General features: G+C 40.7%; 2 protein-coding genes across 2 annotated transcripts in view; both read right to left on the reverse strand.

Annotated features, from left to right (window-relative positions):
* Window positions 1-1,524: 1,524 nt before the first annotated feature.
* eva1ab (eva-1 homolog A, regulator of programmed cell death b) lies at window positions 1,525-7,510 on the reverse strand. Its single transcript, XM_029498798.1, has 4 exons — window positions 7,400-7,510; window positions 3,552-3,730; window positions 2,903-3,241; window positions 1,525-2,610 (listed from the first exon to the last, which is right to left on the reverse strand). Exons 2-4 carry the CDS (start codon window positions 3,652-3,654, stop codon window positions 2,498-2,500), a joined length of 555 nt encoding a protein of 184 aa, XP_029354658.1. The 5' UTR covers window positions 3,655-3,730; window positions 7,400-7,510; the 3' UTR covers window positions 1,525-2,497.
* A 3,900-nt stretch (window positions 7,511-11,410) lies between these two features.
* The window catches only part of itsn2b (intersectin 2b), a 28,094-nt gene continuing 24,626 nt past the window's right edge, over window positions 11,411-14,878 (reverse strand). The window contains exons 38-41 of the mRNA XM_029497447.1: window positions 14,773-14,855; window positions 14,610-14,693; window positions 14,001-14,174; window positions 11,411-13,814 (exon numbers count right to left, since the gene is read on the reverse strand). Coding sequence (XP_029353307.1) covers window positions 13,666-13,814; window positions 14,001-14,174; window positions 14,610-14,693; window positions 14,773-14,855 — 490 coding nt within the window. The 3' untranslated portion in view covers window positions 11,411-13,665. The remainder of the gene's footprint in view (window positions 13,815-14,000; window positions 14,175-14,609; window positions 14,694-14,772; window positions 14,856-14,878) is intronic.

Below are 14,878 nucleotides of genomic sequence, written 5' to 3' on the forward strand. Positions count from 1 at the left end.
AACTTCAGACAACAGGCTAGCATAGAAACAGTAACCAATGGGGGCGGGGCTTAGCGAAGGCTGGGTGGCCAAACCAACCAAATTTGTTGTGGGGGGGTGGTTACAATTAGGAAGAAAACAAGTTAATCTGTGTTATAATAATATATATACATAATATGCATTCATAATCTTTCACTAAAATAGTGGGTGACTTGTTCGCGTTACTGGTCTAGTCTGTGTGTCCTGTCTCCGGTCTGGTCTCGGTCCGTTCCTGGAGGGGTGCCGTCACCGGTCTGGTCTGGTTCGGCCTAGGTCCTGGGGGGGGCGCCGTATCTGCATTAGCCCAGTCCATTACTCGTAACCAACTAACTCCGTAGACACGTTCAGGTGCCCACACCGGGAATGGACCTTTACATACATATATTACACATTACATATATTTACATTCATATTCAACATTACATACATTTAAGGTAAGTACAGTAAGTCATACAATCACCATTACATTACATATTAACATTGTCATCACTAACCCCGGGGTTACATTACATTACATTACATTATACTCTCAATGATCACCTACCCTAGCCGGGAATCGAACCCCTCCCACCTAGGTGCGAGGCAGCAGCATTACCGCTGCGCCACAGCGCTGCTGGAATTGCGATATACATTTGAGCTGCTTCACCATTTCTCATTTACAGTTTGACAGATAAAATAAATTTATGACGCAACAGGACCATGAAATAATGAATTAAATACTGAAATAATTATATATTTTTACATTCAATGAACTGGTATGTTAAATTCTGTTCCTTTTTCCATAAATATCATCTCAGTCAGTCAGTTTTTTTCCTGGTCCATATTCTCTGGTCTCATCTGGTCTGGTCTGGTTCGGCCTAGGTTCGTATCTTGCATTAGCTCATTACTAGTAACCAATTTCCAATTAGTTAATTTTCCAATTAACCTAGCTGTGTTCCCAAATCTGGGGGGTGGGTCTCTACTCTTTCTTCCCTGCTAAATTGAGAGAATCAATCACATTGTTGTGTTTATAATACTTAACATTCATTATTGATCATTAAGATATGATATTGGGGGGTTATGGGTGGTTTGGATCATTGGATGGGTTGTAACCCCCCATTCCCCCATAAATTATGCCGATGTGGTCATATAGACGTAGAATTTCTGGCACAATTCCTCAACATGATCGTGAAATGCCTCTTAAACACATTTCTTGCGATAGCAACAAAATAAATAAGCACAAGCAAACATTTCTGATACATCTATGATAAACAGAAAAACTAGACCGTGAACTGGACACGGAACTGTTTCTGATTTCTACTTCTTTTTAAAAAAATGGTTTTAAGGTGGATTTATTTTTGTTTATTTTGAAACACCACTGACCTAGATTCAATATACCTTGTAATTTCCAGGCTATTCTGTTAGTCCAGCCCATAACCTGCATGTACAAAATATGCCAGGACACTCAAAAACCACTGAAGAAAAATGAGCCACTCAATAAGGTACTTTACTTCATAATATGTACAGAACACTGCATTCATAAATTCCTGGAATGAAACGTTATTACTGCAGGAGCCAAATAAAGAAAGGCAGCAAAATCATCTCATACGTGACAATCTGCTGTCCGAATGTGCAACAGCATCCAGAGCTGGTACATATGAGGATAACGGGGCTGATCGTCACTTCATCAGATCTCGCCCAGTAGAGGGTGTCACTATTGGTTCAAACAAACAGGTAATGGTGCTTCATTCATTACAGTTCATCGGTGATTAAAATAAAACATAAGTTTGACGACGAGCCCTGTCCTGGCCAACAACCTACAAACAGGCTGTCAGGTTCACCTTGAAGCTGTAGTTACCTCCACAACCATTCCTGTTAGCTCAACACTTGATTTAAGGGTAAAAGCACCAATATGTTCTCCTGTCTTGGAGCGAAACTAAGGTTCAAGTCCTCAGTAAATAATAATCGCATTTTTAAACAAACAGAGGGTGAGCTAAGAAAGACAGACAGTTTCACCAAAACTTGAATTTATTAACTCATGAAAAAGCTCCCATGAAGCCTTTTGAACCCTCTCAGTGTTTGCTGCATGTTTCTGAAAAGCACCAGTTGTAAAATGTGAAGCGTTATAAAATCCCTTGCAGATTTTCACCAAGAGTAACTTTACAGCAGGCGTCACAGGAGTGTCGTGCGTCCACTTGTTTTCTTTCTTCACATTAGATCCGATCAAATTATGACAGCATCACTTCAGGATGTGATCTGTTGGTCCCAATTTTGAGGGGACGAGGACATTCCTCAAAATGCCTCAGTGTCAACAAATGTTTTATCTCTTTGACACTGAAGAGGAGACTTCAACCCATCCAGCTGTCAGAGTCTGTCTGTTGCGGTGCAGATGGCATCCCAACCCAACAGCCTGTGGTCACTTCACCCAGTATTTATTTATTTTTTTTAACTTCTTTCCTCCTGTCCGTCCGTCCTTGTGTCCATTTGAACTGTTTGAGCCTTAGTAATATCTGTTGAGGCTTTGGGTGACTGTACTTATGTCTGGTTGTCCGTTCATCCAGATTTCTCTGAGAATCCTTTCCCGCTCTTCTAGCCGTTGGGCTCTGTCCAGCTCTAACGATTACACACACACAGAAAATTCAATTAGGCATAGAGAACAGTATTCTGCACAGATATGAAGGAGAGGTTTTACATTTTACATTATATTCTTTGACCAAATAATGCAACTTTGTATGCACACACACATTTTACACATTTTCACTCAAATCGCACAAACTCTATTTCCTTTGTGTCTCCAACATCATGTAAACAATGCAATTTATAATTGTGATTGATGCTGTAATGTTTGGATTTTATCTGCTGTCATCAGGTTTTCGATGGTTCGTGTCATGAGTTGTGTGTGTACCTTCAGCTGACGTGAACATGGTGGCGTGGAGCAGAGCTCTCTCAAAGCGTCTGCGTCGCCGTGCCGACAGCTCAGCTGTATCGCCATAGTCCTCTGACTCGCTGTCCCCAGCAGGCCCCGTCCCTCCAGAGGCAACGACAGCAGTGCTGTCTGGATTACTGTCACTGAGCTGATGGCAGCGGCGGTGATGCCTGCTCCTGTGGCGATGGTGAGGGTTGTTAGTGTTCCCATAGCTGCAGTCTGCTCGACAGTGTATCTGGAAGACGATGGCGCAGAGTGTGACAAGAAGGCCAACACACACGCCACCCAGAAACACCAAAGCTGTCCGCTCGGGTTGGTCTGAGAGAGAGAGAGAGAGAGAGAGAGAGAGAGAGAGGGTGAATCAAGAAGAATCAAGTTTACAATGAAGGAATCAATGTCTGCTCCATCTTCATCCTCTCCTGCCGTCTCTCTCTTTGGCCTTTCAGCCAGTGCAGCCTGTACCTGTTCCCTCTCATCTCTCACTAATTTGGTCACCTTGCTCTAAATTGGTAATCCTAACGAGTTCCTTAAAAGGAAGTTCATGTGATCCTGAAAAAAAAAAAGAAAAAGAATCCTTTCATCTATTTTTTTTATTTACTTGCTGGTCTCTCAGTCATATTGGACAAACCTGCAATGAAGGTGTAAGCTGCCAATATGTTGCTCAGCAGCGCCATGTCCTGAGGCACCACCTTCACCTCCATCTCTGGGCTTCCTGTCGCTGGGGCGCTCATCTTTTCACAGTGACTTCAGCTTATTGGACTGATGGGTTTGGTCTGGACTGGAGTTCTTTCCTCATGACTCCCCTGGCTGTAGGTGAGATAGAACGAAAGAAAAGGGAAGAGGGAAATAAAACGAGGGCACAATAATCTAACTGTAAACTCTAAATTACCACTTAGTTCCGCATTAGGATTGAATTATATAACTTAGTCTGGGTTTCTAAGGTTGTATGTTTTTGTGCCTACAAACTTATCAAATACAGAATCCACCTACTTATGACTGAGCTGGTGAAGTTAATAATTGTATCTGATGTGGCAGCTTTTCCTTTCTTTCACATCATCAAGGTTAGTTAAATCAATAAAGGAGGTGAGTCAAAGTTTAACCTACAAATATTCTGGCTCAAGCACCACTTTTTGTCAAAAGGGCATTGACATAATTTTCCTAATTTGTTGAGAGGAGAGGTTGTTTCTAAACTCAAACCACTAGGTGGCAACAAGGACCATCAGCCAAGTTATGCTGTGTTGTAAATACAATCTATCAGATCAAGGTGCAGATGACTTTGGTGGTGGGAACAGACACGAAACTCCGCAGCAGACCGGCTGTCATGGACTAAAACCTGAAAAGAAAATGTTTTCCTGGAGACTCTGACAAAGCAAGAACTTTGTGATTTTGTTCTGTTGCCTTTAACCAAATTAAATGTCCTGATACTCTGTAAATGTTCTATTTAGCTGACAGCTGACAAAATGGCATCAACAAGTGATACATACCACGGCTCTTATTGCCTGGGCTAGTCCACCATACCAGGTTAAATGCAGAGTAGAGGCAGAGACAAATTGCTCTATCCAGCATTAAGTCTAAACATGTAGCCGGTTTCTTCTATTGGAAGTCCCCCATAAACACTGAGAATTATACCCCCAGTCTGAGCGTGTCACTGATTTCAAAGTTTGTTTTTTTTATAGCTAAATGCAGCATATAGTCAGATAGTCAGAGTGTGGGGGCAGACTGAGGGAGATGCCAGACGGCAAATCACAGCGAGTTTCAGACTAATTAAACTAACAGAGCTGAAATCCTGGAGAAGATCCAGGAGGAGACTTCACCGTCTGAAAGGAGGGAGGACACGTCATTGTGCCTGCTTTTCTAATGTCATATGAAGTTCTCAGTGAAAGGCTCTATAGTATACTCAGAGTTCATCCTAACGCTTGCCTGAGCCTGAGCATTTCCTCATGCTCCAACATACAACAGATTAAATATTTAGGCTGATTATATTTTGAGGAGTTTGGCTCGGTGGTCAGCTATGATCCTCAATGATGTTAGAAGCATAAAAAAAATGCAGTTTTAAAGATGACACCAAGATGATACAAAATAAATCAGATGGGTCACAAGATAGCAAATCAGGAAAAAAAAGAAAAAGAAAAAACTGATTCAGATAATTAACTGTTGAAAACCAGCTTGTTAAAATGAAAAATCATTCTTTCGCAGTAGATAGGAATAAAGTTTGGAAATAGCAGGTGACCTACAGTGCAGTGTGTTATCTTAAAATAATGCACAAAGACAACAAACGTACAAAACTTTGAGCCAATGAGACTTTACATGTTCATCATGACATATAAGGATCGGTACATAATGCAGATCGACTGCTCCAGAAATAAACCTGACCACATCAGCTCATCCAGCTAAAAAAAGCTTTGTCTTTTTACAAAGGAGGACGATAATGAGCAGCTATCACTGACTGCAGTTACAGTGGAAAGATGGGAACAGGCTGTATTTACATTATCATCGGTTACTGAGTTCATCAGCACCCAAATCCCGCAAATATATCGAGTTCCCCTTCAAGCGTTTACAAAGATAAATGAAAATCTTACAGTTCACTTGAGCAAAGCAAAATCTGCACAAACACAGTTAGTGACACTTAACTGAACCGCGCTTTAAGCACAGCTCTTTAATTACACAGGAAATTTGTGAAGCCCCTTGGCAAGACTAGTATTACTGACATTCTTCAATTATGCTCTCATCTAAAACTTTTGTATCTCCTCCTCCAAACAAAACGAAGCTCAACTTGTTTGCTGTTAATCCTGGTGGGTACAGTCGCAGGGGGGAGTGGGGTTAAAAGGCTTTTGTAGAAATGTTTTTGACTTGATGAATGTATGACGATTTCCCCAGGTGACAACTTTAAACGCTTCTCAGCGGTGTGTGTGTGTTCTTTTCCCCATCACATCTCTTATTTTACAGTTGGAAACGGGCCGAATTGCTTCATTAACACAGACAACACTTCATGGTAAACAATCATAAATGTATCTCATCCTGAAAACACTATTTTTAAAACAGAGTGTCAAGTGGTTCAGGACTTTCAACTTAAAGCACAGCAGAAGTATAAAGATGTAAAATCTAAAAGACAAAGTGTAAAATTTCAACAGATGAAAAATGACGCTCTCACACGTCAAACTGACCTAATTTTTGAATAAAAAACTCTGAGATATCCGGCGCAGCAGTCTGGAGCTGTCAGCAAAAACCAAGATAGCCTAAAAGCAAACTTCAGGCCTCGTTTTGTGTTAGAAAACAAACAAAACAGTCAACAAGCAATGCAGACTGACTCTTAAGTGCAAAAGGGAACAACACAAAAGCAACTAGTATGACATTGCGGCGTAACACAACCTCAGAGCACTTCTAAATTCACTGACTGTCAGGGTCATTTTGTGAGGTTGTGTGTAAATGCTGCAGGACGCTGCTGCCCTTCTCTCCTTCCTCCCGTTCCCGCTTTCTCGTGTTTGGATTTGACAATTTGGGTCACAGTTTGTTCGGGCAAAAAGCATCTCATCGTGTCACCACAAATAGTTCAAAGTTTAGTAGATTTACAGGATCTTCTTTGTGTTTAGTGTTTCACATTATGAATCTAGACTTTTTCCAAACACGTCTGAGCTGAGATGGACTGATGAAAGATTCTCCCTTATTTCATCACATTTCTGGACTGGCATTAATGTGAGACACTGCAGCCAGCTCATTACGGCCATCCACACTCCAGCAATTCAGAGTCCAGATTGGTGGACGTTGTTTTCTAGATCCCCAACGACAGGAGCTGTTTACATGCATGAGATCAGCTTTTACACAGTTTATCTCACTCTCAGCAGCTGTCCAACAAACCTGAGAGGCATCAAACTTCTCACGTAACTGTCAAGAGAGGAAACACAGCTTGTACCCTACAAGACTCTGAGGGGTTCTGGTTCACCAGTTAACTTCAGATATACGGCTCTTTTTTGCTGCAAGTTATATCACTTTGTGTAGCACGAACAAAACGTTACCTTTCTTTCCTAATTCCTTTTCCGGAGACACTGATCTTCCATTCTCATCTCATGAGGTACAATAGCTCTTTGTTGTTGTTGTGTTGTTTTTTTTTATGTGGTTAAGGAGGCTATATGGTTCCTTTGGCTGTTCCAGGTTAGCTCTCTCACACACACACACACTCTGACTTTGACTGTCAACATCCTCTGCATACACTCATCGCACTTTCAGTGTTCTCCTTTCTCTCTCTGCAACATTAATGCAATGTGACACTGGCCTTTCCTTCCTCTGCTGCTACTACTTTACATGACCTGCAGAGAATAGGAAGAGAGCAAAAGTCCAAAGAGGGAAAACAAAAACACTCAGAGTGGAGCGGAGAATCCTTTTAACACCCAACACCTCACATTGTGGTGACTTTCATCAGAGACGACTTCAACAACATGTTCACCTCCCATCACACATAAATAAAATATTAATACTCACGTTTTATTTTTTTCCAGGACACCATCAGGTCTGTGTTTACTCTTCCTCCGGCTCTCTGCTCTACACTCCTCTACCCTTTCTGCTTTCTACTCTCTCCTCCCTTCCTCTCCCATTATCTCCTCTCAGCTCTCTGCCTTCCCCTCAAAGAAAAACAAAAAAACAAAAGCCAACACAAAAAACCGCAGCAGTGTAATTCTAAATCTTACGTGTCCTCCCCCTGTTGTCAGATAGGCCGATGTGTACAAGCCTTCGTCTCCTCTTCACTTTTTTCTGCACATAATTCTCAGTCATTCTTTCTTTCTCCTCAGTCCTTCTTCCTTTAAGGCAGCAGCAGCAGGAGGGATGTTCCTCTGACTGTTTTCCAGAGTGCAGTTTTCCAATATTCCATTCCACTTTTTCCAGGTTATTTTCCAGACAGGAAGACAAAGATCAGGTCCCAAGGGCAGAGATGTGACATGAGAGACCCCGACAGGTCGACCAAACCTCTCTGCTCTGGCACTGCCACATGTCTGCTTCCCTGGCTCGCCCTCTCTCTCTCTCTCATACACACACACACACAGATTATCTGTCTTGCATACACAACAATTCAACAGAGGGAGGCAAGAGACACACAGAAAGGAACACAAATGTCACGTTTGTACAATTCACCTGTGGAAATAGATACCATACATGACCGTGGATGAACACACATAATATCACACACACAGCCAAATTACACACCTTCTGCTGCTGCTGTTTGTGCGTCTACTGTGTGCGTTTGTGGTTGACTGAGAGTGATGTTTTACAGCTAAAGCTACAATTCTCTAAAAATAACTTTATAACAGATAGCGTTCATGAAAAATTGATCAGCCAACCTGTTGTTGTGGCAGATTAATTTTTAGCTGATGTTATGTAAGCAGTCTGAAAAACCCTGCAGCTTGTGGTCAGGTTTTCCAGGACAACAGCTCTCAACAGGTAAATAAAGGAACAAAAAATATACAAAAACAAAAGCAAATGAATACATGTTTGTTAAAAGCTTCCTCAGGGAGAATATTACCGCCATTATTCCTGGTAACTCTGAATGTAAAGAGAAATAAAAGGTGAACAGAGAGGACTGATTTCTCTCATATTTCCTCCAATTCATTTAAAAAAAACACTGTTCAATGAAGACTATTTGAATGAGCTCTACTGAGGCATGTTGAGTTGATTCAGTCTCTGTAATATTTAATATCTCTCAAAAGAATTGTGCTTCAGTCTGCACATTTTGACTCTCCTCCACGGTTGTTATGGGCTTTAGTTTGCCCCCAGTGTGAAACAACGCTAAAAAAAAAAAAAAAAAAATCTCCTAACTGTGAGGGGATGAATAAAACGCAATAATCCCAGGAAATCTTCTGGAAATGACTCTTCAGCATTTCCTCTAATTTCTATCTAATTTCCATCTGCTCCATCAGTCCTCTCCTCTCACTTCTTACCAACGGCCTTGTGTTCTCTGCTGCTTTATTGTCATCACTTTGGTGCTACTTCCTGTCTCCACATTTCCATCCCCACTGACATACACCAGGCAGGCGGAGTAAAATATGTGAAACATTTTCACTTAAAACTGAAAATCAGTTGGATTAAACGCATGTTGTATTGGGTTCTAACTAATGATCTGGTATCTGAGCAGACTGTACCGTACTGATCCAGGAAGTGGACTCTACCATCACTGCAGTAGTTTTTTTACCACCATAAGGCATCGACAACTTCGCTTAACAGGGGGGGAAAAAAATAAAAAATAAAATAAAAATCAATGGATCACCAAAGCCAATGGGACTGGTTGTTTGAGGAGCTGGAAATATGATAGAATAACTGTAATACTGTTATTCTAAAATTTGATTGACTGAATGCTGAACCTGGCAATAAATAAAATGACCCAGATACAGGAATGCCTTCAGTACAACCTTCTACCATATCCGGGAAAGGAATAAAATAGAATTGAGAATGAAAACAAATTGGTAAAGACATATCTTCATAGACACCATCCACACATCACCTCATCATTTCTGATAAACACACACTCCCATCTAAACCTAAACCACGTGCAGCACTTTCCATCCATAATGCAGCCATCTATATTCCTCTCACCTCCTGCACGGCCTGATAAAATATTTACAGTCTTAACTTTGTGTAGCGTGTTGTCTGAGGAGTTGTTGTCAGTCATCTCTGAAATAGTGAGGGACAGGAGTTGTGAGTTAGGTGGGAACACCGGACCTGCACGCCAGTTCAGTCCCTGCTCAGCTGGTATCTCATTTCATTATTCATGACCGAGCTGTAAACCTTCAGGTCGGCACAGAAAATAAAACAGGCTCAGCTCCAAATGTAAGAACGCGGCTGGTTCACTGCTTCATCCAAATGTACACCGATCATTCTGTAAAATATGGACACGTCGATGAGAGGTGAACGCTGAAATGTTTGTCCTCCTCACAGAAGTATGCTCACATTCATTTCACTGATAATAACCATCCAAAATATAAAACAACTCTGTCGGCGACTGTTCTGATGCACAATGAGCATGAAACAACACCGATGGGAGGAATTACAGGAGAGGGAAAGTTAATTAAAGGTTAATTGTTTGTGGTTTTAACACAACAGCATACCATTTCGTACACAAACGGTCATGCAGTGATGAACTGTTAGCACAACGTATGGACGGTTGTGCCAGTAAGAATGAATTCATTCTTATCCTGTAAATGACCTGCTGAATGTAGAAATATATCAAAATAAATATAGTTTATTCCTTTTGATTGGCCTTGTTCACCCTGTTGTTTCTCTGTTGCTACAGGCCTCCTGCATCAGAGGAGGTTTACGGCTGGAGCACAGACCCCTCATTATTTTGAGTTATTTCTTTGTGTGTGTGTGTTACATAAGACAGCTGTTCATGTGGTGATAATCAAATCATTTCCATGACTGAGTCAAGTGGAACTGAGGCTTCTCAGACTCATCCTCCATGCACATGTCATTCTCTCTCTATGCTCTTTTTCTGTGTTTCCATACGTGTCCATCCTCAGTGTGTTTTTTTTTTTCCCCCTCTACCTCTGAACTAGTCTCTTTCCTGCACTTTTCTTTTATACTGGATTTCAGTCTCTTGCTCTCTGCACCCATTTCTCTCTCTCTCTCTTTCCCTTTCACCAAAAAAAAAAAAAAAAAAAAAAAAAGGTGTGGATTGAGGATTTGTAATTTTATACATTAACGCTGAAAAATGAATGAATATTCAACAAGAAATGTCAATAAGATACAAAGATAAACTGAACCTTTCCTCCATGATACCCGTCTAAACCAATGACATCAAAAATAAAACATGGTCGGTGACATATTTGGCAATAAGTATTCCAATAATGGGCTGCATGGGAGCACAGGATTGCTAACAGAATTGATGGATTACTTATTTACACATCCATTTATTATTAAGCAATCTCACCTAAAGGTTGTGGCTGCAGTTGAATTTTTCCCACAACTACAAATAAATTACCTTTAATTTTATTTTTGGAATTAGTTGGATCATAATAGCAATAATTAAAATTCTAACTACAACTATAATTTAAAGTTGCATAAAATCAGAGCAAGCCGGAGGTGGTTCAGCTGAGACACATTTGTTTTTGATCCACTGTGAAGGAATACGTTGCCATCAGTTATCACCACGTCCCCGCTGCACTGATCCATTACTACCGCTCTTGTCGACTCGGTTGTGCAGCTGCGTGTGTCGCTGTCAGCCCCTTCGCACAAACTCTCAGTGGCCAACCTCTCGATTACGTAATGACTGTTGCTCCCGTGGACCCAGAGTCAGTGGAGGGTGAAGGAGGACTTAATGAAATCTATTGGTGCGCACTGACAACTCCACACTGAACTCTACTGCCTCTGTGTCCAGACCCCAAAATAAACCACTGTTGGTTTAATAAATAACAAAAAATTATTGTATTTCAAGATTCATTTACTGGAATCTTCTTGAAGTTGGATCTAGTTTTATGACAGATTTAACTAAATGTTTTATATACACAATACAATATTGCCAAATATCTAATTTCTTGGCCTTCAGTCATATCATTTATCTCTAATGTTTTGGTGGAAGGGGGTTAATGGAAAATTTAGGCATTATTTCTGCAAGTCTTCTCACACACAAAATATACTTGAGAATGAAAAAAGATTAAGTCCATCAACTGTTGTGTGCAGGAGGGTGTGTTTAGAGTTAATCGTGTTAAATGTCAATTTTCTCAAAACAGCCAGTAATTTAACATTTTCTTCACTTTTAATGTCTTTAATTTGACTTAAGAAACCCTGAATTACAGAGTGCCATGCGCAGTGAGTACAAACAGCAGGTTACAGACTCCAGTCTGAGCTAACGAGGCCAGAGATTCATGTAGCACAGCAGCAGTCAACGCAGAAGGCTGCAGAAAGTAAAAAGTACAACAAAAGACAAACTTTTACATCCCTACAAACAAGGAAGGTAGTCCAGTCTCTTTGCACGTCATCCAGAATTAAAATAAAACATCTAAATTATTACAAGACTACGAAACATATTTGTTGATTGAATGAGTCAAATTAATAGAAGCGCACAAAACAGCAGGTCTAACAGAATGACCAGAGAACCTAGTCTATTTACAGCAAAACTCAAATGCAGAAGACTCATAAGATGTTACATTGCTTTTAAAAATAGTATCAATGTGTCTCGGATGAACTTGTTTTTAATATTTGCCATTACACATTCAAAACAAACCCAGTGGATCCCAACCAATTATCCAAGATCACACAGCAAAGCACAGCTGCTCCAAACCTTTGGATAGTCACACGCATAAATTAGGAAATAAATACCAAACAATTCTGTTAATATTCAGAATTAGAAAACAAGGAAAAAGATCCCAAGAAGTCAACCTTTAACATAATCATACAGCTTTTACACACCAAGCCTCTCATGGCAGGTATAATTAATGACAGGTTTTCGAGGCATCATAGATGGACAGTATTGCTGTATCTGAGGCGGTTACTGATAATGACACTTAAAATATACCAAGGTAAAAATGTACTTATACACATACAAGAGCGCAAATACTGTTTATTATTGCAGACCAATCTGTGCTGCCTCAAAACACTGACATCCTCCAAATCCCCTTCACCAGAAGGTTACTCAGGAGGAGCAGGAGTGGGAGGTATAAAGGAAAGGAAACTTTCAACCGTATAGCTTTTAATATCTCATTCTCATTTTTTCACCTGATTATTTCACACACTCGCAGAAATTCTGTACGAAAAAAATACATCTACCCAAAGACCATCACCATCAGCATCAACCCAATGAAAGCGATGTTTTACAAGAGTTAAAACATTAACGTTTAAGGCCTGATGTTAGTCCAAACTTGACTCCGGGAGTTGCAGTATCTCCAAAGTATTTTCTCTTCAACAAACACAGGCAGGCACACGCATGCATGCGCGCGCTCACACACACACACACACACACACGATTTCATTGACTGCACCCAGTATAACATATCCTGAGATCTTCCATCTACAGTAGTAAACCGACTCTAGAGCAGAGCTACCCATCCAGGTTCTCTGTCCGTTATCTGCCGTCACCTCTTTACTCTTCATGACGTCCTACATGTCACTGACACCACACAGCTTATGATGAATGATAATTAAGTTTATAAAGGAGGTTATTTTTCAAGCCATCGGTCACAAACTTCTCAAAAAATATATTTTCAACATATACATATCCTGACAGCTGAGAACATGAATTACTTTAGCTTTGACTGGATGACCCTGGTCGGCCAGAGATGGCGAACTGTGTGTCAGTAATATTTGGATATTTTCTGAAACTAACTAAAAGACAGAGCTGTGTCCACGAGTAGGTCCTTTAAATATATATGAGCATTTTGAAGGTAATGTGAAGGTTGTAACATGTTACAAACAGACTATTTCCTGGCTGCAGTTCTTTTTTACTCCTTCAGAAAGTAAACTGTATACAGGCCCAAACTCCTGCAAAGACCTGAAGCCTCCATCATAAGAGCAAAAAAAAAAAAAAAAAAGAGCTTTGATGACCTAAGAAGAGGTAATATTAGTGCTGGTTAACAGTAAGACATTAAGGCCTGATAAGTGAAATAGTGCAGAGGTGTTGTAGCGGGCGTCTGTTTTAGGAATGTGGGTGAAACCATCTGAGTTTGTTTATGCGACAAAAAGCAGCTTTTTGTTTTTGGTTAGTTATCCCTAAAAGTTTGTCTTTGTGAAAGATGCAGCTGTTCATTTCAGTTCATCCTATGTGATTATTTGCCACCGAAGAGCTGCAGGTCGAGGCGGACCCAGACTTCCCCTGTGGGAACCTCATGTAGCAAAAGACGTCGCGTCACTGGTCCTTTGTTCTCCAATTCCTTCTTTATGGTTGCTACAGGAACCTCCGTTCGACCCAGGAACTCTGGTATAAGACAACAGATATAAAAATGGGGCATCTCTATTTGGAGGAAGCTGATATATATATTTTTTTAGTTTTTCCCAAAAAATTTTTTTACACCTGCATTGCAATGTGGGTAGTTGAAATTATCTTGTCTAGTGACTAAATAAAGGCAACTTGTTGGCAGAATATGATCAGACAAAAACTGACCATCAGGTGAGAACTGGTCTCTTTCAAAGATGGTGATGCAGAGGACGTCCTGGTAGAGATCTTTGATGTGAAACTGGCAGTTGAAGTTCCACTTGGGATTCAGAGTGTCATTGATAGTTCTTGAGGTGAAGATCTGAGCTCCCATGGTCACCTCACAGTAAGGGTTGCTTTTACCTGCAGGGGAGAGTGAGACGCAAAGATAGCAGGGTGCAGAGAAAAGGTAAAAGGAGAGCAACGACAAACATTGGTCAAAGAAAACAGAGGGAGAGTGGAGCAACAGTAAAAAAAAAAAATAAATAAGTGAGGAGAGATGAAAAAGGAGGAAATATAAAAAGGAAGAAAGCATAAATGTGTTAGACAACATAAAATCGAAGAAAACATTAAATAATGAAAGGCGCTGCTTAAAGAGCAGAAAGGCCTCTGACTAAGCGTGAACTGAAGGGAAAGGACAGTTGCAATTGAATACAGCTTTATTTTGGCTCCGTTAAGTGGCCCTGCAGCAGAGACTAAAAGCCTGATTCTGACAAAATGCTTCGCACAATTTATGGTGTGTTTCTAAGTCAACTGAGCTGTAGGGACATCCTGTAAGATGAATGGATTCAAGCTCACCGTTGGGCTTCCCTGCCTTGAGCTCAGTGGCTTCTAAGACGGTGACAAGCAGTCTGCCGATGCCACTAGCCTTCACTGATCGCGCTGCAAAAACACACACAGATTAATCCTGCATATCACAACTTGTTGGTATCAGGACGACTGTATGAGAGTAACAACAAACCCTGATAGGCCTTTTCCCTTTTTTTCTTCTCTTTTTCAAAGAATTCTTCAGATGCAGCCTTGATCTTCTGAACCCATGCTGTCCTGAGAACGAAACAAAAACAAAA

The sequence above is a fragment of the Echeneis naucrates genome, chromosome 3, assembly GCF_900963305.1.
Source record: "Echeneis naucrates chromosome 3, fEcheNa1.1, whole genome shotgun sequence".
Lineage (NCBI taxonomy): Eukaryota > Metazoa > Chordata > Actinopteri > Carangiformes > Echeneidae > Echeneis > Echeneis naucrates.

Coding starts and splice junctions, on each gene's coding strand:
- eva1ab (XM_029498798.1), bottom strand. CDS start 3,654: ATGAGCGCCCCAGCGACAGGAAGCCCAGAGATGGAGGTGAAGGTGGTG. Junction 3,242..3,551: donor AGCTTACACCTTCATTGCAG/GTTTGTCCAATA, acceptor TCTCTCTCTCAG/ACCAACCCGAGCGGACAGCT. Junction 2,611..2,902: donor CATGTTCACGTCAGCTGAAG/GTACACACACAA, acceptor TGTAATCGTTAG/AGCTGGACAGAGCCCAACGG.